At 39.0% G+C, this 23,192-nt stretch overlaps 1 protein-coding gene across 3 annotated transcripts in view; it reads right to left on the minus strand.

Annotated features, from left to right (window-relative positions):
- The window catches only part of PLCB1 (phospholipase C beta 1), a 694,965-nt gene that overhangs the window by 211,064 nt on the left and 460,709 nt on the right, over window positions 1-23,192 (minus strand). For all 3 annotated transcript variants that reach the window (XM_059039231.2, XM_059039234.2, XM_059039236.2), the window contains exon 4: window positions 21,766-21,903. In XM_059039231.2, coding sequence (XP_058895214.1) covers window positions 21,766-21,903 — 138 coding nt within the window. The remainder of the gene's footprint in view (window positions 1-21,765; window positions 21,904-23,192) is intronic.

A 23,192-nucleotide genomic window follows, 5' to 3' on the forward strand; every position in this document is an offset into this window, starting at 1 on the left:
GTCATGTAATACTGTAACATTTGAGGTAGAACTTGGGGTATAGAGTCATGGGAGAGGGAAGAGGGCACTCTAAGCAGTGTTTTTTGTTTGTTTAGGTGTTTCTTTTACTTTAAAATATTGATTTTATTTTAAAAATCAGCACAGTAAAAACTGTCACACAAATTAAAGACATTTAACTTCCCTTGAAGTCTTTTAAATTCTGAGGTTATATAAAATGAAGCAGGAAAACATTCACATTAAATGCAAATCAATTTTGCACAAATAAGTGTGATCAAGCAGCTTACATTATCACCTGAAATACTTGGACTTTAGAGAAATATCCCAGATGACAACACTCTATGTGCTATAAGAAAATTTACATTATTCTGTTGGGCATGTTTTAGTGGCAGGACTTAGTGGCAGGACTTAGTGGGAATGGGGAGTAGCCTAAAAGGAATTGGAAGAAAGAGGGGAAGTTGCAACAAAACAAAGTAGAACTGGGGTGAGAGTATGGAGAGCATTTAATGTCTGTTCAGTTTTCTGGAGAGAATCTGGCAAAAAAATATAATATCACTGAAGGCCTTTCTTTTAGGGTGAAGATAAGGAGAGCCAGGGAGGTTAAGGAGGTTATCTGGCAGCCAAATGCAGGGTGGATTTGAGGCTGAGAAACCAGACAGAGAAACTCAATTAGGAAGCTGTCACAGTCCAGGTGATACGTCGTGAGGCTTTGGATTCTATGGACTGTTGGTGGAGGGCTTGGGGAAGACAGCACAGAAGAGCTATCAGTGAAACAAACTTGATGGACACACAGAAAAGCTTTGGAATAACTTTTTAATAGCTTTAAAATAAAATGTCCTCAAATTAGATTATTTTAAACTAGGAGTAATAACTACTGGCACTGATTTTCAAAATATGTTTCTGGTATAATATTTTCCAGGCTAGGGGTCAAACTTTAGAGTTTTCTGGCTCCATGGCAACCTTATGCTTTGGTAAAAGTATTTATAATTGGGGGCAATGTACCATTTTGTATGTTTACTGGAGGCCAATTCCACAACAGAAATAGTTACAGAGAAGGTATTATGAAGAGCTGGGGAGATTTAATTGGGTCTGACCTTTTAGGTTGAAAGATAAGACCTCTATTACATCTAGTCCAGCAGAAATATAATGTGAACTACTCATATAATTTTAAATTTCCAGTAGCCACTTTAAAAAAAGTAGAAATAAACAGGTGAAACAAATTTAATAATATATTTTATTTAACCCAATAATATTGGGTTAAATAAACATATTATTAGCCATGTAATCAACATAAAAATTATTGAGCTATGATATAATTCTTTTTATGTGCTTAGTCTTTGAAATGAGGTGTGCATTTTGCACTGAGAGCCGATCTTAATTTGCACTGGCAGCCTTTCAAGTGCTCAACAGCCACACATAGCTGGGAGCTGTGGCTGCAGCATTGGCCATGGCAGGTCTTCTAGATCCTTCGCTCTTTCTATGGCCCTTTATAAAGCCAGCTGAAGGATTGCATCATCACCACCTTCACTGCACAGCCACAGCTGGTTCAGAAAGTAAGGCATAATTTATTTTACCACATTCTGAGAATGTGAGCATCTAAATTTCCAAGTGTGGAATTCCTAGAATCCATGGACTTCCTGCAGTCTTTTGAGATATGCAGAAAATCTGACCCAGGCTGAATCAAAATTCAGGGTCTAAAGCAGTAACCAAAGCAACTTGAGAAATAACTCAATCCTTGGTGGGGTACTGGTCTCAGTTTATATTACACTGAGCTAAAACAGCATGTGTCTTACTTTGAGCTCCCCGGAAGCAGACCCCGAGACAAGGATTTATGAGAAATGGGTTTATTACAAAGCGTTCCCTGGCAACATTATAAGGGAGTGAGCAGGACTGGGAAGCAAAGAAGGCAGAAAGTTGAGATACCAAGCAAACTCCGCCGATGGTAATTTTGGCTTAATCTTTCCCTGTGTAGACCACTCCTGAAACTGGAGTTTTGTGATGAGCAGAAAAGGAGCCGGAGTATGGTGATCTCTGTGCCTGCTAGTCTTGGGTCAGGGCTTGCTGGAGGGGATGGAAATCCCCAGGCACTTCCTGCTTGCCTTGATAGTAGGCAAAGGGGGTTCCAGCATCCAGAGGGTGCATACAACAAAGAAACATGGGTGCCGGCTGTTGGAAGTGAAAGCCCATCCCCATCGAGGTGTTGTATATGAAAATGGTGAATGATTTGGAGGGGATATGGGTAGAGCACTGTTAGAGTCAGACGGATAACACATTTCAGGACTTTTGGGTACCAGAAGTAGCTACATTGTGTAAATAGGGGATGTGCAACTAAAGTGTTGGAGAAATTGGTTCACATACGTTCTAGAGCAGGTCTTCTCAAACTTTCCTGTGCATACAAATCACTGGAGGTCTTGTTAAAATGCAGATGCTGATGCAGATGCTGGGGTGGGGGTGGCAGAGAATCTGTATCCCAAGTGAGGGCCATGTCAGATGATGCTATGAGTAGCAAGAGGACTTAACAGCACTGACGGAAAGCTTGATAGAAATGTAGGACTTTCAGCTCCACACCAGATCTCTGACTCAAAATCTGCATTTTTTTCCAAGAAACCTTTATATATTTTATGCATGTTTAAGTGTACTGCTGGGTCAGGGGCAGAACTTTAAGCATTATTCTAATCTTTGTCTACTTGCTTCCCTAGCAAATAAAAAAATATTTTGGTCATTTGTTTTAGAATAACCAAAAAGCCCTTACAGCTGTATTAAGAACAACATGGCTAAGAGATGTGGCCAGAGCAGCTTAAAGCAGCCTCAGCCTCCGCTCATCATGAGATTATGACCTCTGCTTTGCTGCAGGGTAGACGGCTCCCAACCTGGCAGTGCTCTCATAAATCCAGCGCTGGGCCCTAGTTAGTATGGCATTGGAAGGACAGCTTCTTATTTAATCTGGAGCATTTGTTTTTCTACTTTCAGAGGCAAAGTTCTGATGATTGCTACTAAGCTTGGTTCAGCCCCTGCTATTTAAACCCTGAAGCTTCTTAAGTGACATTTTCTGCCTTAGGATCGATCTCTTCTTGTGATGGGGATTACAGAGACCTGAACTAGAGAAAATGGATCTAAAGATCAACTTCTGAGGGATTTCACCTGGAGTGTAAATGCATGTGTTCGTATCTTCCATCTGCAAGATGATTTCTGCAATTCCCTCACCCCGGCGTCGTTACTGAGATCCCAGTCTTGACACCATTAAGTTTTCCTAACATGTCACAAAGTTAATGTACTTTTATTTCTAAAGTTGTTTAAGTTCTGTCATTCTTGCCACAGGATTTATGTGTTTGCTTAATACTACTAACAATTATTTTACAAGTTTCAGTTACTCTCATAGGTATTGTTTGAGTTTTTACTAGGTACTGAGCTAAATTCTTTGCATCCAACAACTTAATTAATTCTTACAGTAATTCTCTAGGAGGCAGGTACTGTTATTAGCCTCATTTTACAGATGAGGATTCAAAGTTTCAAAGCACTTATAAAATTTATTTATATCCTCAGAGTTAATAAGATCACAGTTTGGGGTTAGATCACTGATTTCTTGGGCTCCAAAACCTGTACTCTTAGACACTGTGCTTTCTGTCATTTTGTCCTAGAACATTTTAAGATGGCTGCTACATACAGTGCAAGAAGATAAAAATGCTACGCACTGTTCTAAGCATTTTGTAAGTAATTAACTTTTTAATACTCACAACAACCCTATGAGATGTACTCTGTTATTACCACCCTATTTTGACAAATGAGAGAACTGAGGCACAGAGGCATGCAATGACTAGCGTAAGGTCCCACAGCTGGTTAGAGACACATCCGAGGTTTGAACCCAGGAAGTTTGCCTCTGGAGTCTGAACACTTTACCATTATGTTACAGTGATGAAACAAAGTGTGAAGTTCATAAAGTATACACCTTACCACTATGCTATGATGATGACGGTAGAGGAAAAATGATAAGATGGAGAGAGGAGTGAGGTCTGTCACAAAATGCAGCTCTAAAGTCTTAGAACTTTGATAGAGAAGGTCACAGATTCAATTTGAACGTGACTGAACTAATGTGGAGAAAGAGATTCAATAACTTTTAGATCTAGTTGCCCTAAAACCAAATACCAGTCATGAAGCTATTCAACAACCGTTCATAATTCTAAGAACAGAGAGAAATTTCTCCTATCGGCAATTCACACCTCTTAACTTTTTGGCTCAACTTATGAATGCAAGGGGTATACAGACTAAGACAGAATCTTCTGGAAGAAATATCATTCTTGCAGATATTTCTGTTTCTCATTGTTCTGATGCATGCTATCTGAAGTATTTTAATGTATTTTTAAATCTTTCCTTTTTCTAGTATTACGTATCTCTGTTACACCTGAAAATGCAGAGAACAGTGTAACTAACACATATCCAAATTTAACAAATGTTACCAATTTGTGATATTTGCTTCCATGCTTTTTAAAAATTATATACTTAAGACACTGCAGTGCAGACTCATTCTATGTTGTGCTTCTCCCTGATTCCATTCTTCTCACTTTTCCAGAAGCAAGCTCTATTTTGAAAAACAGATATCAATACCTTATCTCTTCATATGGATTCTGAGGACAGTGGTCTTTATCGGGGTTCAACAAACCCCTGAGGGCTAAATCCAGCCTGCCACCTGTTTTTCTCAATATAGTTTTACTGGAACACAGCCATGCTCGTTCATTTATGTATTGTCTATGGCTGCTCTCATGCTATAGTGGTCCAGTAGAGTAGTTGCAATAGAGACTCCCAAGGGGCAAAATATTTACTAGCTGGCCCTTTACAGAAAAATGTTTGCCAGTCCCTGGTATGGACTCCTATACGTTTATTTAAAATATTACATAAATCATATCATACTGTATGCATCCTTTGGCCAATGGCTGTTTGCAATCAACATTATGTCTTTAAAATGTGTCCTTGCTTCTCATGTAGATCTAGGTCATTAATTTTAACTACTAAATTATTCCAGTATAAGAATGTATAACGAATTCATTCTTCTGTTGATGGACATATGTGGTTTTTTCCTTCAAAAATGTTTATTTGCACAAACACATTTCTTGTTGCCTCAAGCCACATTTAGAAGTTTCTCTAGGGTTATTACCATGATGTATTCTTAGGATCCATGCCTCTTCAGCAGTACTAGAGGCAGCTGCTTGCTCACCAAAGCGGTAAGGATACTCTGTGTTCCTTTTGGCAGTGTAGGAGAGCTTGTATTTTCCTACATTTTCAAAAACAACTTGCTTTTATCAGCCTTTCAGAAAATTTTTGCAAATCTGATGTAGGCAGTATGGGACCTTGGATTGGTCTTAATTGGCATCCCTGATTCACCTGCTCGGTTGAACCTTGTTTTACATATGTCAGGGTTGTTCTTTTTCTTTTCTGCAAATTTCCTGTTCACATTCTTTTTTTTTTTTTTTTTTTTTTTTTTTTTTTTTTTTTTTTTTTTTGCGGTACGCGGGCCTCTCACTGCTGTGGCCTCTCCCGTTGCGGAGCACACGCTCCGGACGCGCAGGCCCAGCGGCCATGGCTCACGGGCCCAGCCGCTCCGCGGCATGTGGGATCCTCCCGGACCAGGGCACGAACCCGTGTCCCCTGCATCGGCAGGCGGACTCTCAACCACTGCGCCACCAGGGAAGCCCCTGTTCACATTCTTAACCCATTTTTTCTTTGGGTATTTGTGCTCATTGTCTTTAAAAAAGAGAGGGTTTTGTTTGTTTGTTTGAGGTTTGAGCTCAAGCACAAGGTGGTGGTCAGTCTTGGTCCTATTGATAGAAACAAAATTACACATATTAACTGTGTCTTGTAAATGTCACCCGTGATCGTGGTATGCCAGGCACCCAGTCCACGGCTGTGACCTGATACCATGCATCTAGAGTCACAGAGAAAAGGCAGAATGTGAACTCTGTCCTCAAAAACATGTATTTGTTCAGTGAGTTCTTTGGGGAAATGAGAATATTCTAAAAGGAATACCAAATCTCTTTCTCTGTGTGTGTGTGTATATATATATATATATATAAAATTATAATCGATAATTATATATATATAATTATAATCGATAATTATATATATAATTATAATCGATAATTATATAAGCAATTATGAGTCAATGGTTACCCTAATGAAGTAAAAGGAGTGACAGGTGACAATAATCTAAAGGCAGGTATTTCCAAAGTACCTGATTTGGAAGCCTCAATCTATTGTATTTTTTAAATAAAATGTTCCTGGAATAAATAATAATTTAAAACAGGGTATTTTAATATTTGTGAGACATATGAAAGTCCTAATAATTTTCATAGCTTTCCATTTATTTTTAATTTATCGGCAATCGCCATCACTGATAATGGTGTCATTCCCATTAACCCTGCTCATCAGCAGGTAGCAGGGTGGGATTTGAGTAAGAAGGAACAATGCACAGCTCATTCAGGGTTGAGTTGCCTGGCTGAGCACATTTCTCCCACCTGCTGGCAGGCATCAGAATTCATCTTGCCGTGTATTTGTCTTAATAGCACAGTAAAGAATCTTTTCATGGTGAAAGATGGTATACGAGCTGCAATGACTTTCATTAAAAGCAGAAAAGACTGTCTGAGAAGTAACTGCGTTTACAGGTCTATGTAGCATTTAGAATTTTGGCAAAATGTCTGGCACAGTTCCTCTGTTTCAGGTGGCAGTGAAGATTTATATTTTATAGTCAAAATGTTGATCTCATATTCAAAGAGAAATGGTTGTCAAATATAATATAATTACCAAAACCAGGAAGCATATTACACCCCAATATTATCAGCACGGGGACACTAGAATCCATATTACTCATATAATGTAATATTAAGGAAAGGTGCATGTTATTCAAATGTCTTTTGGCTACAGTTGCCAAAAGCACAACTCAACCTAGCCTAGGAAATCGGAGAATTTGCCAAGGACACTGGGTATTTCCTGTAACTGAAGGAAAAATTTGACAAACTGCAGTTTGCAGAGTATCAGGAAACTGTGGTCTGGATACCAGGGAGGATTTCTTCATCTCTTTTTCACTTCTCTCTCTTCCTGATGTCATGACTTTTTTTCTGACTGACCAACTACTTCCCCATGGCCACCAACTGCACCAAGAGTTGTCACATATGGTGCCTCCTACCACCGGAGAGAGTCTGATTGATTTCCTCATGTCCAGTATGAAAAATCCTGGGAAAGGTCTCTGATTGGTCTACCTCTAGAACAATCTATTTGAGTAAGAACCTAGCAGTGTCCATGAAAATCAAATCATTGTAACTGGAAGAGTATAGAAGACACTACATATAGGAGTAGCGAAGAAAAGGATGTGCATCATCCCACAACTTGTTTGAGATCTTATAGTTCTGCAGCCAGTTTTTTATACACTGGAGAATAAATCCATACTTGTTGACCTGAGTTGACTGCATGAATGAATGAATGTGTAAATGAAACAGAATTACATCCATGCTTTATAATTTATTGTTTGTGAAATTAATTTTTATGTCTTCTTCATTGTCATAAGTATTCATTCATCATGGTTTGCTACAGGGTTTTGGATAATAGCTTTACAAATTTCCTATTGTAATTTGAACTATGCTGGAATAAGTTATAAGAACTCACAGTCCTGTGTGTAGCATGGGGCTGAGGGGACTTTCCAATTAATAAAGTACAGAAACTTTAATTTTAGGGCTTAGGGCATCTGCATTGGCTTCATAGATATGCTTTATGCTTTGTTTTATGTTTTGGGCTGTATTCTGAAGATTGTTGCCCAATTATCTTTCCCTGGATAAGTGAAGCACTGCTCTATCCTGATGGTCTAAGGAAGAGTTTACATGCCTGCAAGTGCAGTGTACAAGATGTGGATGCAAGGATCCACGTTTTGAGAGCTAACTGTCTAGTATATCCTTAGCCCTGTTCTAACACCTTTTGACATTCTCCTGCCCAATGGGAAAAGTTTAATGTGGTGATATTAGGTTAAAATGAACCTTAAGAGAATTCTTCAAATGGAAAGAAATAAAACATCCAAAAAAGCAACATCCTTGGCACAGAGTGGAAGAAAAGAGAAAAATGCTTGCTTTGGTTACGTTTTCATGATGAGAGGTTTTCAGTTGTATCTTTGTGAGTCTCACGTATTTTGAGCATCAGCTGAGGAGACACCCACCTCTCTCTCCAGCTAGTTTCCTGAGTCATTGCTAATTTGCACAACTGAGATAATGTCCATCAAATGCCCCAATATGAAATACCCAAAGCATCCTTTCCATAGCATTCATGTCACTCAACCATATTCTTGAAGTGGTTCCGTCCAAAACCCTCATGTCACTTTCTTTTTTTTTTCTTTTTTTAAATAAATTTATTTATTTATTTTTGGCTGCATTGGGTCTTCGTTGCTGCGCATGGGTTTTCCCTAGTTGTGGCGAGCAGGGGCTACTATTCGTTGCCGTGTGTGGGCTTCTTATTGCAGTGTCTTCTTTTGCTGCAGAGCACCAGCTCTAGGTGCAGGGGCTTCAGCAGTTGTGGCACTTGGGCTCAGTAGTTGTGGCACATGGGCTCAGTAGTTGCAGCACACGGGCTTAAGTGCTCCACAGCATGTGGGATATTCCTGGACCAGGGCTCGAACCTGTATCCCCTGCATTGGCAAGTGGATTCTTAACCACTGTGCCATCAGGGAAGTCCTTGTTCTTTTCTTAAGGATAAAATATATTTTAAATTCTCTCTGAAGATACTTTCTCATTTTTAAAAAAATATTTGTTTCTTTAATTATCCTTGTGTGTCTATTATTCTCTTTTTGCTCATCTTGGCTTCCTTTGTCATTCAGTATTGTAGCATTTCTCTATAGTCTGTGGATATTTTATTGTTAGTTCACATCTTAGATGGGGCAATAGGAGGGCCAACTGGGCGCTCTGGGTGTGGGAGTGGGAATGACCAGCTTGCAGACTTCTTTCCCTGTGAGCATGTGGGTGCCAGCCACAATGGTGTAGTATCCACAAATGCTAGAATGAGAAGAGCTTTACTCTGGATCCTGAACTCCAATGCTAGCCACCATAATATTTTTCAAATAGTTTGTTCAATTTCATAAAAGACAGACATTCAGCTCTTTGACCCAGGAAGTAATTGGTTATTGATTATTCTACATGAGGATCAGGAGGAAGGAATGGAAGGTTATTTTTCTCACCCCCAAATCTTACTCCATGTTCTGCTGGGCTGGTAGAACTCGAGTCTAGAGCGTGTCTCAGTTGTTTCTGAGTAGGTCAGGAGCTTCCTTGGCTGTAATTCTCTATGTAACCTAGACTATGGTCTTCTTGACTCTATCTTATCAGACACTTTCCTCTTTCCATTTTCTTCTCCTGCAAACTTACTAAAATATGTCATGTCTTAGTGACCTATCCATTCTCTTCATCATTGTGTATTTATATTCCTTTATCATCATATTCACAGTAACTCAAGAGAGATAAGAGATCACATCTGTGCTCATTTTGCTGTTTTCGGCTAACACTGCTTTAAATTGTATGTCCAAAGCCAAATTTCTGATTTTCCCTTCCTAACTCACTCCCTCTCTCAATAAGTGAAATTCCAAAAGGCCCTGAGATCATTCCTAGCTCTCTCTTTCTCTTATTTCATGCATCTGGTACATTCAGTAACTCTTTTGGCTTCACACTCAAAATACATCCAGAACCTAACCATTTCTCACCACCTCTATCTCAAGCACTCTTCTCTCCTTGTTTCTGTTTCTATACCCCTACTGTGGCTTTTCAACAGAGCAACCAGAACAATCCTGTTAAAATATATCACCCCAAATCCATCCCTTGCTCAAAATGATGTAATAGATACCTGTGTCACTGAGAGTAAAACCAAATTCTCCCAGTGGCCACTCACCACTATTTGGGTCACCTGTCACATCCCCCAGCCTCTTCCTCTCACCTCTCCCTGTTCTCCTCCCTGCTTATCACTCCCTTCCACCAACACACTGGGTCACATCTATCTCAGCATCACTCTCCTCCATGACAACCACTTGACACACTCCAGCATCTTCACGGTTTTCTTCATCATATCAGTGTAACCTTATGTGACCTACCAACTTATTTAAAATTGAAATACATACCCCCTGCAACACTTCCTATCTGTTTTCCCTGCTTTATTTTCCCCTGGCACCTCTCACCATCTTATTTATTTTGTTATCGTCACCCTACACCCACCATTAAGTAAGCTTCATGAAGACAATCATTTTTGTCTATTTAGTTTATCCCCAGCGCTCAAAATTGTACCTGGTACACAGTAGGCAATTAAGTATTTGTTGAGTGAATGATTATTATTGTATAGCCAATAGGAAGATTATTTTAAAGTATTTAAAAAAATTTTTTTTCATTCTTAGGAGCAGCTTATTCCTTGGGAGCACTTAATGCATTGGAAACCTAAACATAACAACTGATATTAAGGCATTAGATGAAACAGATCAACATTTCACTTTCAAAGGATGGCAGGTATGTTTCCACAGTAATTAAACACGGAAGCCAAATTTTCTTAGATTTCTTTTTCCTTTCAAAAAATTATGGTGATTTTTTTAAAAATTATTTATTTATTTATTTATTTATTTTTGGCTGTGTTGGGTCTTTGTTGCTGAGTGCAGGCTTTCTCTAGTTGCAGCGAGCGGGGCTACTCTTCATTGCGGTGCATGGGCTTCTACTGCAGTGGTTTCTCTTGTTGCAGAGCACGGGCTCTAGGCCGCACAGGCTTCAGTAGTTGTGGCTCGTGGGCTCTAGAGCACAGGCTCAGTAGTTGTGGCACACAGGCTTAGCTGCTCTGCAGCATGTGGGATCTTCCCGGACCAGGGCTCGAACTCGCGTCCCTTGCATTGGCAGGCAGACTCACAAGCACTGCTCCACCAGGGAAGCCCATGGTGATTTTTTATAAACTTTTTTTTTCTTAAATTTATTTATTTTTTGCTGCATTGGGTCTTCGTTGCTGAGCATGGGCTTTCTGTAGTTGCTGTGAGTGGGGGCTACTCTTTGTTGCAGTGTGCGGGCTTCTCATTGCGGTGGCTTCTCTTGTTGTGGAGCACGGGGTCTAGGCGCCCAGGGTTCAGTAGTTGTGGCATGTGGGCTCAGTAGTTGTGGTTCATTGGCTCTAGAGCACAGGCTCTGTAGTTGTGGCACACGGGTTTAATTGCTCCATGGCATGTGGGATCTTCCCAGACCAGGGCTCGAACCTGTGTCCCCTGCATTGGCAGCAGGATTCTTAATCATGCGCCACCAGGGAAGCCCTGATTTTTAAAAATGAATCTTTGTGCCTGCTTTAAGGTAAGGTACGCAGGTAATACAATTAGGTCTTTCTCAGCTGCCAGGCTCAGAAGACAGGGAGGCAGAGGAACGAGCGGGAAGCAGCTTATTTCTGTGTTATGGAATAGTTGGAAGAAAAGTGAAGATGCTGCTGCTTAAGCAGTTTCCTGTCCTTTTTCCTGGGGAAAGTGGACTAACAGTAGCCCACAGTCTGAAATCATGATCATTTCTGTGTCCTTGCATATGTACTTTCCCTTAAGTTATGCATTAATTCCTTTTCATGGCACCCTTGAAAAATGCCTGGTTCGAAAGAAGCTCTTGTTTAAGGAATGAGAAAAGACAGAAGGGGAAGGTGGGCTAGGGTGATTTCTTTCACAATCAACAGAATTGCAATTGCTGGTTCTTATCTGAGTGTAAGAAGAGATTACCATCTGAGTTGCCTTTTGTTTCCCCTCTATTTTTTTTAAATGAATGTCTTTTTTATTTTATTTATTTATCTATTTATTTAACTTTTGAACTTTTAAACTTTTATATGGATGTTCCAGATGGGTAACACTTCCACAAGTTGAAAGTTTATAATGTAAATTTTTCACCTGCCCCACACTCATCCAAAATTCAAGTGCAGAACGTGGGGTAAATCTCATTTTCCAACAAAGGACATCCACAAATATAAAATCCCAAGACTAACAGTGCAATGTATTGACCTGGCAAGAACTTGGTCCTTATGTATGATTGGGTGGGGGAATATCCTAAGATGACATAGCATATGAGAAGGCCAGGAATAGCAGTGAATAAAGATCTCATAAAACACAGTAACCAAGAGGGCTAACTTTTCACATGTGTAAAAAGCAATATATATTCAATATGGCAATATTTTTGGCACATATAGTCTACCCCCAAGGAGATCAGCACAGTTTTCCATTACGTCTCAATATACATTGCTGAAAAGAATATATTGTACCTCATTCTCTTGTTCTTAATCATTTTCATTTAAAGAAAAGCCAAACATATCCATTGCTCACTTACCATAAGTTGGTGCTAATTTCAAAAAGGAAATGAGATCAACTTCACATTTTGTACAGAATATCTGTTAGTGTTTGCAAATTATTATCTCAATGTACATGTCCCAGAATGAAAAGAAATGTAAGAACTTTGTGTCTATTGAGGTCAGTTTTGAATATCTATATTATTAATTTGAAGGACAGTCTAAGAAAAGTCCCAAGGTTTTTGAGGAATCAAGTTCTATATCAGGAATGGCCAGAGGAGGCTGTGGCAGGATCCTTCACTAGGCCCTCTTTCTCTTTTCTATTTCATTTAGTAGACTATAATTTCTTTTTCTTAAAAAAAAGCCCCCCCTTTGTGGTACCTTCTCTTATTCCTTCCCCTAAAATGTCTCAATTATTTGGCCAGTTGAAGATATTTTCTCTCTTCTCCAGAAAACATGTGGTAACTGGTGGGTAGAGGGGGATGACAGTGACATTGACTCTGAGTTGGAACAAGGTTGGGATTGGGACGGATGAAGAGGTTGGAAGCCACAAAGAATCCTGGCAAACCTTGGGGAGAGTTCTGTGCTGGGGGGCAGGGATCTTGGAGCAACTAGCTCAGGAGTCTCAATTTTTTGAACTCCAAAATGAGGATATCGGAGTATATGATGTTCAAAGTCTCCATGGCTCTACAATTTTTCATGAACTATCAATTGCTTTCAAGAATTCATAAGCTTCTTTCTCCCTTTCTTGCTCCTTCCCTTCCCCTCCCCTCTTTTTTCTTTCTTTCTTTTACTTTTTTTCTGCCAAAACACACATGTATTGAGTGCCTAATACCGGCTAAGCAGTAAGGTAGATCTTGGGAACACAAATGACTAAGCTATATTTTCTGATTTTAAGTAGCTCACAAATCCAGGGTAGGGTGTCAGACACACTGACAGATAATTAAAGTGTAAGAAATGCAATAGCAAATATGCATGGGGTTCATCAAAGAACAGGAAGGAACCATCAGTTGTTCATGGAACGCATGAAACAGAAGGGGAGATGGATGAGTAAGCTGAGTCCCTACGGAGGCTTGGAAATTCTCCTGGACAGAATGGAGAAGGGACATCTAGGAAAGCACACACTTCTGTGGGCAAAGAATTACCATTATAAAGGAAGAAAGAATCACAGGTGGTTAGGAACAGTTGAGGCAGAATGGTGCTAGGGTCCAAGTGGTGATTCACTGGCACCTAAGGGCAGAGGCTATGTTTGTTTTGGTCACGGATAAATCCCTAGTACTTGGCACATACTACACCCTCAATGAATATTTGTTCATTAAATGAATGACTGAATGAAATGGGCAGAAAACTTCATTTTGTGGGTAATATGCAATGAAAATGATTTGAAGCATGATCAGGTTTGAGGTTTCTTAGGATCATTCGTAGCAGATAGACACACAGAGTTGGAGAGCAAACAGAGGACTCTAGGAAAGGAGGTAGAAGACGTGTACAGGTGGGACCCATCAAGAACTTGAATAAGATGGGAGGGGGAAGCAGGATGAAGAAAGAGATATCAGAGCTAATTAGGAAATTCAGAGAGCTTGCAAGTTATTTGGATGGTGGGCAAGCAAATGGTGTGGATGCAGTTAAGGCAAACTTCCAGGAAATCTCAGATCACACTCCCCAAATGAGTAAACTAGATTATCTATGATATTCATACCTGCAGAGGTGACAGAGGTTACCCCCAAATTCTGAAATAGCTACTGAAAACTGACGTCAGTTTATAGAACATATTTTTGGAGAGCACATTTATTCTGTGACAGTTACTTCAAAATCTAATAATTTAACAGAGATCCTCTGTTAAAGATTTTTTTTCTTTTTTTGCATGAGTGAATTAACATTTAGAAAACAAACTGGCTCAACCAGTTGGGGAAATTGACAATATCCATCAAGGCTGGACATAGGAAGACCTATGACCAGCAATTACATACCTCACAGAAAGGTATATGTTTATAACAACCCTGTTTGTTTTTAATTTAAATTAAAGTATAGTTGATTTATAATGTTGTTTTAGTTTCTGGTGTACAGTGATTCAGTTATACATATATAATACATATTCTTTTTCATATTCTTTCCCATTATGGCTTAAATCACAGAATATTGAATATAGTTCCCTGTGCTATACAGTAGGACCTTTTTGTTTATCTATTTTATATATAGTAGTTTGTATCTGCTAATCCCAAACTCCTAATTTATCCCTCCCCCACCCACTTTCCCCTTTGGTAACCATAAGTTTGTTTTCTATGTCTGTGAGTCTGTTTCTGTTTCATAAATAAGTTCATTTTGTATCATATTTTAGATTCCGCATATGATATCATATGGTATTTGTCTTTCTTTTTATTTTATTTTATTTTATTTTTTAATTTTTTTTGCCACACTGCATGGCATGTGGGATCTTATTTCCCTAACCAGGGATTGAACCCACACCCCCTGCATTGGAAGCACAAAGTCTTAACCACTGGACCACTGGGTAAATCGATGTCTTTCTCTTTCTGACTTACTTCACTTAGTACGTAATCTCTAAGTGCATCCATGTTGCTGCAAATGGCATTATTTCATTCTTGTTTGTGGTTGAGTAATATTCCACCGTGTGTGAATATATATATATATATATATATATATATATACACACATATACATATATAAAACACATCTTCTTTACCATTCATCTGTTGATAGACATTTAGGTTGCTTCTATGTCTTGACTATTGTTAAGTAGTGCTACTATGAACATTGGTGTGTGTATATATCTTTTCAAACTATAGTTTTCTCTGGATATATGCTCAGGAGTGGGATTGCTGGATCATATGGTAACTCTACTTTTAGTTTTTAAAGGAACCTTCATACTGTTTTCCATAGTGGCTGCACCAATTTACATTCCCTGTAGGAGAATACTGTAGGAGAGTTCCCTTTTCTCCATACCCTCTCCAGCATGTGTTATTTGTAGACTTTTTAATGATGGCCATTTTGACTGGTGTTAGTTGATACCTTGTTGTAGTTTTGATTTATAACAACACTATTTGTAATAACCTTAAACTGGAAACTGCCTGAATGTCCATCAACTATAGAATAGATAAATAAATTATGGTATACTATTTAGCAAAGAGAATGAACGAAGTACAACCACATGCAAAATGTAGAAGGATCTCATAAATATAAATTTTGAGTAATAGAAGTCAGACCAAAAAGAAAATGTAGTCTATGATTTCATTTACAGAAATTTTAAAAACAGGTAAAACTGGGCTTCCCTGGTGGCGCAGTGGTTGAGAGTCTGCCTGCCGATGCAGGGGACGCGGGTTCGTGCCCCGGTCCGGGACGATCCCACATGCCGCGGAGCGGCTGGGTCTGTGAGCCATGGCCGCTGAGCCTGAGCGTCCGGAGCCTGCGCTCCGCAGCCGGAGAGGCCGCAACAGTGAGAGGCCCGCATACCGCAAAAAAAAAAAAAAAGATAAAACTAATTTATAAAGTTGCAGGTTAAAATAGGGTGTGTTAGTAGGGTAGACACCTGGGGTGTTGGTGATGCTCTGTTTCTTTTTCGGGGTGCTGCTCACATGTGTGTGTGCTCTTTTCAAAAAGTCATCAAGTTATATAGTTACAACTTGTGCACTTTTCTGTGTATATTATATTTCAATCAAAGTTAAAAAAAATCAGGTCAAGTCCCTACGAGTAGCATGGCTAAACAAAAAAAATAAAATTTTTAATTTTGTTTTTCCAATTTATAAATGTTCAAGAGAATTTAGTGTGTAAAATATTAAGGATTGGAAGCAATGGCACCTTTCAATTCTTGTGCAGAGAAGTGGACACAAAATTTCCCCTTCATGGCTCTGTCATTAGGCTTCTCAATCTTAACCCCCTGGATCCTTGCTGTCATAATCCACTGCATTTTAATACACTGAAACAATGTCTGGGCTGAAATTTGCCAAACTGGGTGGTGGTTCAACAATGTATCTACCCAGGGGGCCTATCAGAATATCTAACCAATTAGAACTGAATATCAGAGCTGGAATCTCAAATCCTGTCTCTCAGGGTGATAGGCCATCTCGCTATTATATTGGATTGAACAAGGATCTGGGATAGGAATTGGGCAGGTGGGTGACAGGGTGAGCCTCCAGGGACCAGAATCCAGAGGGAAGACATGCTGAAAATCATTTTAGATTTCTAAATCCAAACAGGGAAGGCTCCACCTCTGTTGCCTTTGCACACAGAGATTCCTCTTTACTAATCCTGAGACAGATTCATTTCTTACTGAAATTCTCTTGATGAAGAGTGATCTCCCATGAGTTACATACTGGATTCCTGATACCTGACAGTAAACACCAGCATATGGCAATCCTGTGAGCCCTGCTCTTGGCTCAGAGCAATCTGTTTTAACCTATACAATGGTGTTTAGGTTGCATGACTGCAGGAAGAAGTAGGCACAATTAGACATCTCTATGCAGCCTCCCACCTCAAAGGGAAGCACAGTATTAGAAAGAGGGACTAGAACTGGGCAGGAAGATGAGAATTATTTTATCTTCAGACTTCTTGACCAATAGAAAAATTTGCATTGACCTGATAAATCAGTTAACTTGTTCAAATGACACTGTTTTTTGGAGCTGATGTAAATGATCTGTCTTTTGCAGTCCATGTTAGCCTTACCAGTCAGATATTTAAAGAAATTCGCCAACTGGTGTGGAAAAAATGCTTGAGGATTTAATAGTCCTTACTCTCAGCTACTGACTTCTGTCTTTGGCACTGAGAAAACAGAAGCAATCCGAAAAACATCTACAATTCCCTTTATTACATGGACAATTTACCAGCATCTCTACTGATGGACTCCAGCTTTCCTCCTCTTATTGATTAAATGCCCTTGCTCCTGTCTGAGCAAAGCCCCTCTATTTGTGAATAAGAGAAAGTCAACAATTTTCTGTTATTTTGTAAAGGACCAGAGAGTAAATATTGTAGGCTTTGTACTCCATATGGTCTATGTCATAACTACTCAACTATGTCTAGTGAAAGCAGCCATAGACAATTTGTAAACAAATAGGTATTGTTATGTTCCAATAAAACTTTATTTACAAAAACAAGTGGTGGGTCAGACTTGGCCTTGGGCTGTAGTTTACTGAGCCTTATACTAGATCCTACCACTCTCTCGCCTGCTCAAGGACATGCTCTAGCAATTCTCTGACTCGCTTACACTGTTTTCCCTCCACAGGATAATTCCCACAAGCACACATGTATTTTGTGGTTTCACCCATCTTAAAAACTATCTCTTGGTCTCAATTCCCCCTTCTAGCAGCTTTCTCATTTTTCCCCTGCACTTTACATCAAAACTTCTCACAAGAGCAATCTCTTTTGGTTTCTTAATTTGCCTCCACTGATATTCCCCAGTGCCCTCTCCAATAGACTTTGACCCTGCTACTCCACTGTAGTTGCTCTAATCCAGGTCACCAATGACCTCTATATCCTTAAATCCACCAGTCAATTATTGGCCTTCGCCTTACTTGACCTATGAGTAGCATTTGATCCTGTTGATCACTCTCTTCTTGAAACACTTTGCTTACCTGGCTTCCAAACACACATATTGGCCTCTTTGCCACCTCACTGGCTACTCCTTTTCAGCCTACTTTTTCTGTTTCTTTCTTATCTCCTCAATCTCTTCATGTTGGAGTATCAGTGACTCAGGTCTTGGACATCTTCTCTATCTACAGTCACTTCCTGGCTGAGCTCATCCTGCCTCATTAAATACTGTTGCTTTATATTTGGCATTGAACCCCAGGTTCATATATCTAACTGCCTACTCAACATGTTTCTTTGGGTATCTAATAATAATCTCAGATTGAACATAATCAAAGCTGAAGCCTTGTTGTATACCACCAAATGTGTTCTACTTTAAACTTTCTGTATGAAGTAAGTGGCATTTCCATCCTTCCTGTCTCTTGGACCAAAACTCTAACATCATACTTGATTCTTCTCTTTCTCTCACATGCAACATACAATTGCAATTGTTTATGCTCTGAATTCTTCCTTTAAGTAGATGTAGATATAGATATTCAGACTCCTTCTTATATCCTACATAGCTCCCCGTTGGTCCAAGATACTAATAACCCACTTAAAATATTTCTACAGTTTTTTACCTGATCTCCCTGCTTCCATTACTGCCTCTGCCCTTGCATTATTGACTAAAGAGTTAAGTCAGACCGAGTCCACCAGCTGCTCAAAACCCTCCAATGGCTTCCACCTCTCTCAAAATAAAAGCCAAAGTCCTTCAAAAGCCTACATCACAATACAATAAATCGACTTCTGTTGCCTTTGCTAGTTTCCTTTGCTGGTACCTCCACCTTTGCCAGGATTCACGTAGCTGTGCATGGAGGACTGTTGGGAATTAACAGTGGGAGAGTAAAGGGAAGGATGATGGTATTCACCTCCCCCCTGCAGCTCTGAGGAGGTGTCAGGGCATCCTGGAGAGGGGGACTGAAGTCCAGGAGTTCCAGGGGTAGCAAATGGGGATGTGTTCATTGGTCCTCAGGGCAGCAGGAGATGCAGGGAGAAGTATGAGACTCAGATGGCAAATGTGAAACAAACCACCCATTTTCGGGGTATATTAAAAGGAGGTATCCCTCGAGGGATCAGGGAAAGTCGATCTTTAGGACACAGAGAGTTGGCAAATCATGCTGCATAACAAGAAGAGTGACTTTTACTTAATTGCAAAAGATACCACTCTTTTTTTTTTTTTTTTTTTTTCGGTATGCGGGCCTCTCACTGTTGTGGCCTCTCCCGTTGCGGAGCACAGGCTCCGGACGCGCAGGCCTAGCGGCCATGGCTCACGGGCTTAGTTGCTCCGCGGCATGTGGGATCTTCCCGGACCAGGGCACGAACCCGTGTCTCCTGCATCGGCAGGCGGATTCTCAACCACTGCGCCACCAGGGAAGCCCAAGATACCACTCTTTTAGTCCAACTACGGAGGGAAAAATTGAAAGAGTTTTCTCCCAATCCACCTTTGAAAGGAGTCACTTGTCTTAAAGAATAAATAAAAAATTCTATCTCAAATGATTTATGTAAGAAAGAAAGCACACAAATCTGGAATAATATATTTAGGGAAGCTGAAGTCCTGGTTCTGATTAAAAAAAAATTAATCGACTCAAGAGATTTCTCAGGAATCTATGATATTGTTGCAATTGAGCAACTTTCTTCAGATGTTTGCCTTCTCTGAGCACTCCATGAAGAAATAATCCCCTTCTCCCATCCTCATACCCTCTCCTCCTGCTATATCCTTCCACACAGACCTCCATCTGACCCACAGTAAGTGTACTTCATCATCGTGATTTATCTATTTATTTCCTCCAGAATGCTGTGTCCCTGACACCTGAACACAGAAGGCACCTGACAAATGTGTGTTTGAATGAATGAATGAGCCAGAATCCCTTGGTAAACAATTTTTTCTGAAGACATTTGACTTTCAAAGAAGCTTAGGTTGCTGTCGGCTGTTCTACATAATGAGGGAAACTGTTTCCTTTGGTGCTGGCACTATGCAAGGTACTAGATATGTTGGCTCCGGAGACTGAACAGAAGGTGTGATGTTATGAGACAGCGCTGACAATTAGAAGGGTGGAAATTAAGTTTTCAGAGTACATGGTGTTTGCAAATTTTAACCCTCTGGCTGAGCAATTTCAATGGAGGAAAAATATCTTATAGAATATCACAGTCTGGGAAGGCAAAACATATTCTGTATCTTCATTAATTATACTAAGCAAGTAGCTGCTGGAAAAAGTCTATAGATTCAGTTCTGACAGGGAATACTACAGGGCTCAGTAATCAAAATCCCTAAAGACAATTAGTGAGCAGAAGCCCAGAGAGAGGAAGAAATTAAAATGTTTTCAACTCAACCACACAAAGGTTTAATGCAATACAAGATATGCAGATTGGTTTGTAATATAAAACTATATTCACTCACAGTAAAAGCCTCCCTGAAAGTCACTGTCATTTAGTGAATGTTTAACTGAGAGTTAATGAATATCATGAATTGGTCATGTTTTAAAAAAAACTGAATATGACTGTATTTCAGGAATGATATTTTTAAAATATTTTAGAAATATTTAGTATTTGTTTATCTATATTCATCCATCCATCCAACCATCCATAAATATATTGAGAAATGAAGTGTATACACTCAACAGAATACCAGCAGGTACCAGAATAAGAATGATTGCAAGGCAAGTACAATGCTGTCACGCAGACAATGTTTCATTGAACAGAAGTCTCTCTCCAAGCATAAATTATACCATAGAAGTAAATGGGTGACTTGGTTCTTAAAGAGAGAAAATAGATGGGGTTTGTAACACAGTCTTGATGAGTAGTTTCTAAAGACCTCAGTGTGTCAAAACTAGTGGGCATTTTATTTATTCCATTATAAGAATTGAAGTTGATGTTATGCAACTTTTGGAAATAAACCTCTACCATAATCACTAAAGAATTAGAGGTCAGGTCAGATTATCTGGTGTAGCTCCAAAAAATGTCAGAGCACTGAGGCTTAAAAAATTATAGATCATAATGCTCAGGCAATGAGCACTGGTCTGACATGACCCCATAGCTCTGATCCATGATGTGAGAAGCTGTGTAAGGGCACAGACATGATACGCAGACTTCAAAGTATTCCTAGATTCATATTCTTAACTCTGGAAAGAAATTGTATGAAGGGTCAGGATCATCATTAGTATCTTATAAATTATAAACATGGAAAAAGAAACATTTTCTTTCAATATGTTCATTTCAGTTCTCTTCTAATGGCAGTTGGACATTTTTAGAGGAAGGCATCAAACTTGAGTCCAAGTTTCCCAGAAGTTCATAGCTTCTTGTTTGATATATCTTGCCTTTGTTCTAGTTATTTTTGTATGCATCTGAAAGGCCCACTATCTTAGCAAACTAGCAACTCCTTAATGGAGAGGGCCATGTCTAATTCATCTTTCTAGTCCATGGCTGAATAAATATTTATTATTATTTAAAATTGTTATTTAAAATTTAAAATTTTTCATTCTTTCTCATATTAATTGAGCAGCTACTATGTGCGTAATCATGGGTTAAGTGTGCACATGGTAAAAGAAGTTAAATAGGTACTGAAATGTCTGCCCTCTAGGAGAGGGATGGAAAGAAGATGGTAAGGCTAAGAGAAAATGGGTTGGGATAAGATGCTTAGGTGAAATGGAATGTGGTTTCATCTATATTTTCATTTGCAAAGAAATTATATCAAATGCCTTAGTTCTAATCTAAAATATCCATTATGCTAAGCCAATGCCATTACTTGGAAGTGTTTGAATTACATTTCTACTGCAGCAGAATGATTTTTAGATGGAATTTTAACACATGCTAAATATGACAAAAACTCAAAGTCTTTCATAGGAATCAGGACAATATCATATCAATTCAGATCGAGGTGACAAGCTTCAGAAGTTTCAATCCACATACCTTGGCCACTTCTTCTTGGAAAGCCACAAGGTTCAAATGGGAGATGTTAACTAAATCAGGCCCATACACCACTGTTATCATGCGATGTTCCAGGCGCCCGATGTTCCCCACATCCAGAAGTTCACGTAATTTTGGGTCCTGGATAATAATAAATGTTGAAATATTTAGTCTTAGCTAGAGATTTTAGAGCATAATATCGAAAGAATTAAGAATTAGAATGCCTTAAAAACAAAGTTGCCTTTTATTCTTTTTTTAATTATTAAATTTTTATTGAAGTATAGTTGATTGACAATCTTGTGTTAGTTTCAGGTGTACAGCAAAGTGATTTGGAGATATATATGTATATATATTCTTTTTCAGATTCTTTTCCCTTATAGGTTATTACAAAAACTGAGTAGAGTTCCCCATGCTATGCAGTAGGTCCTTGTTCGTCGTCTATTTTATATATAGTAGTGTGTATATGTTAATCTCAAACTCCTAAATTATCCCTCCCCCCTCCTTTCCTCTTTGGTAACCATAAGTTTGTTTTCTACATCTGTGGATCAATTTCTGTTTTGTAAATAAGTTCATTTGCATCACATTTTAAGATTCCATATATAAGCAATATCATATGATATTTGTCTTTCTCTGTCTGGCTTACTTCACTTAGTATGATAATCTCTAGGTAAAGTTGCCTTTTATTCTTACTAGAAACTGGTATGAGTTGAAGTCCTTCAACCCAGAAAGGCCCAGAGAGGTGAAATAACTTGCCCAAAGGTTGTGAAGAGAGAATTTCTGCATAACGATTTATGATTCTCAGATCCTCATGGTATTTTTTTATATTATATTTTAAAATTTTATTTATTTATTTGGTTGTGCTGGGTCTTAGTTGCAGCAGGTGGGCTCCTTAGTTGTGGCATGCATGTAGGATACAGTTCCCTGACTAGGGATAGAACCTGGGACCCCTGCATTGGGAGCGTGGAGACTTAACCACTGAGCCACCAGGTTAGTCCCGATCCTCATGGTATTATGCTAAGTGAAATAAGTCAGAAAGAGAAGGACAAATACTACATGATATCACTTATATGTGATTTTAAAAAAGCTGAACTTATAGTAACAGAGATTAGAGTAGTGGTTACCAGGGACTAGAGGGTGGGAAAAATGGGGAGATGTTGGTCAAAGGGTATAAATTTACAGATATAAGATAAGTTCTGGGGATCTAATGTATAGCATGGTGATTATAGTTAATAATATTGTATTGTATATTGGAAAAATGCTAGGGGAGTAGATCTTAAATGCTCTCACCACAAAAAAGAAATGATAATTACGTGAGGTGATGGAGGCGTTAGCTAACAATCTGGTGGTAATCATTTTGCAATATATAAATGTAACAAAATCAACATGCTGTGCACCTAAACTTACACAATATTGTGTGTTAATTATATCTT

Source organism: Kogia breviceps, chromosome 14 (genome assembly GCF_026419965.1).
Source record: "Kogia breviceps isolate mKogBre1 chromosome 14, mKogBre1 haplotype 1, whole genome shotgun sequence".
In the NCBI taxonomy this organism is placed as follows: Eukaryota; Metazoa; Chordata; class Mammalia; order Artiodactyla; family Physeteridae; genus Kogia; species Kogia breviceps.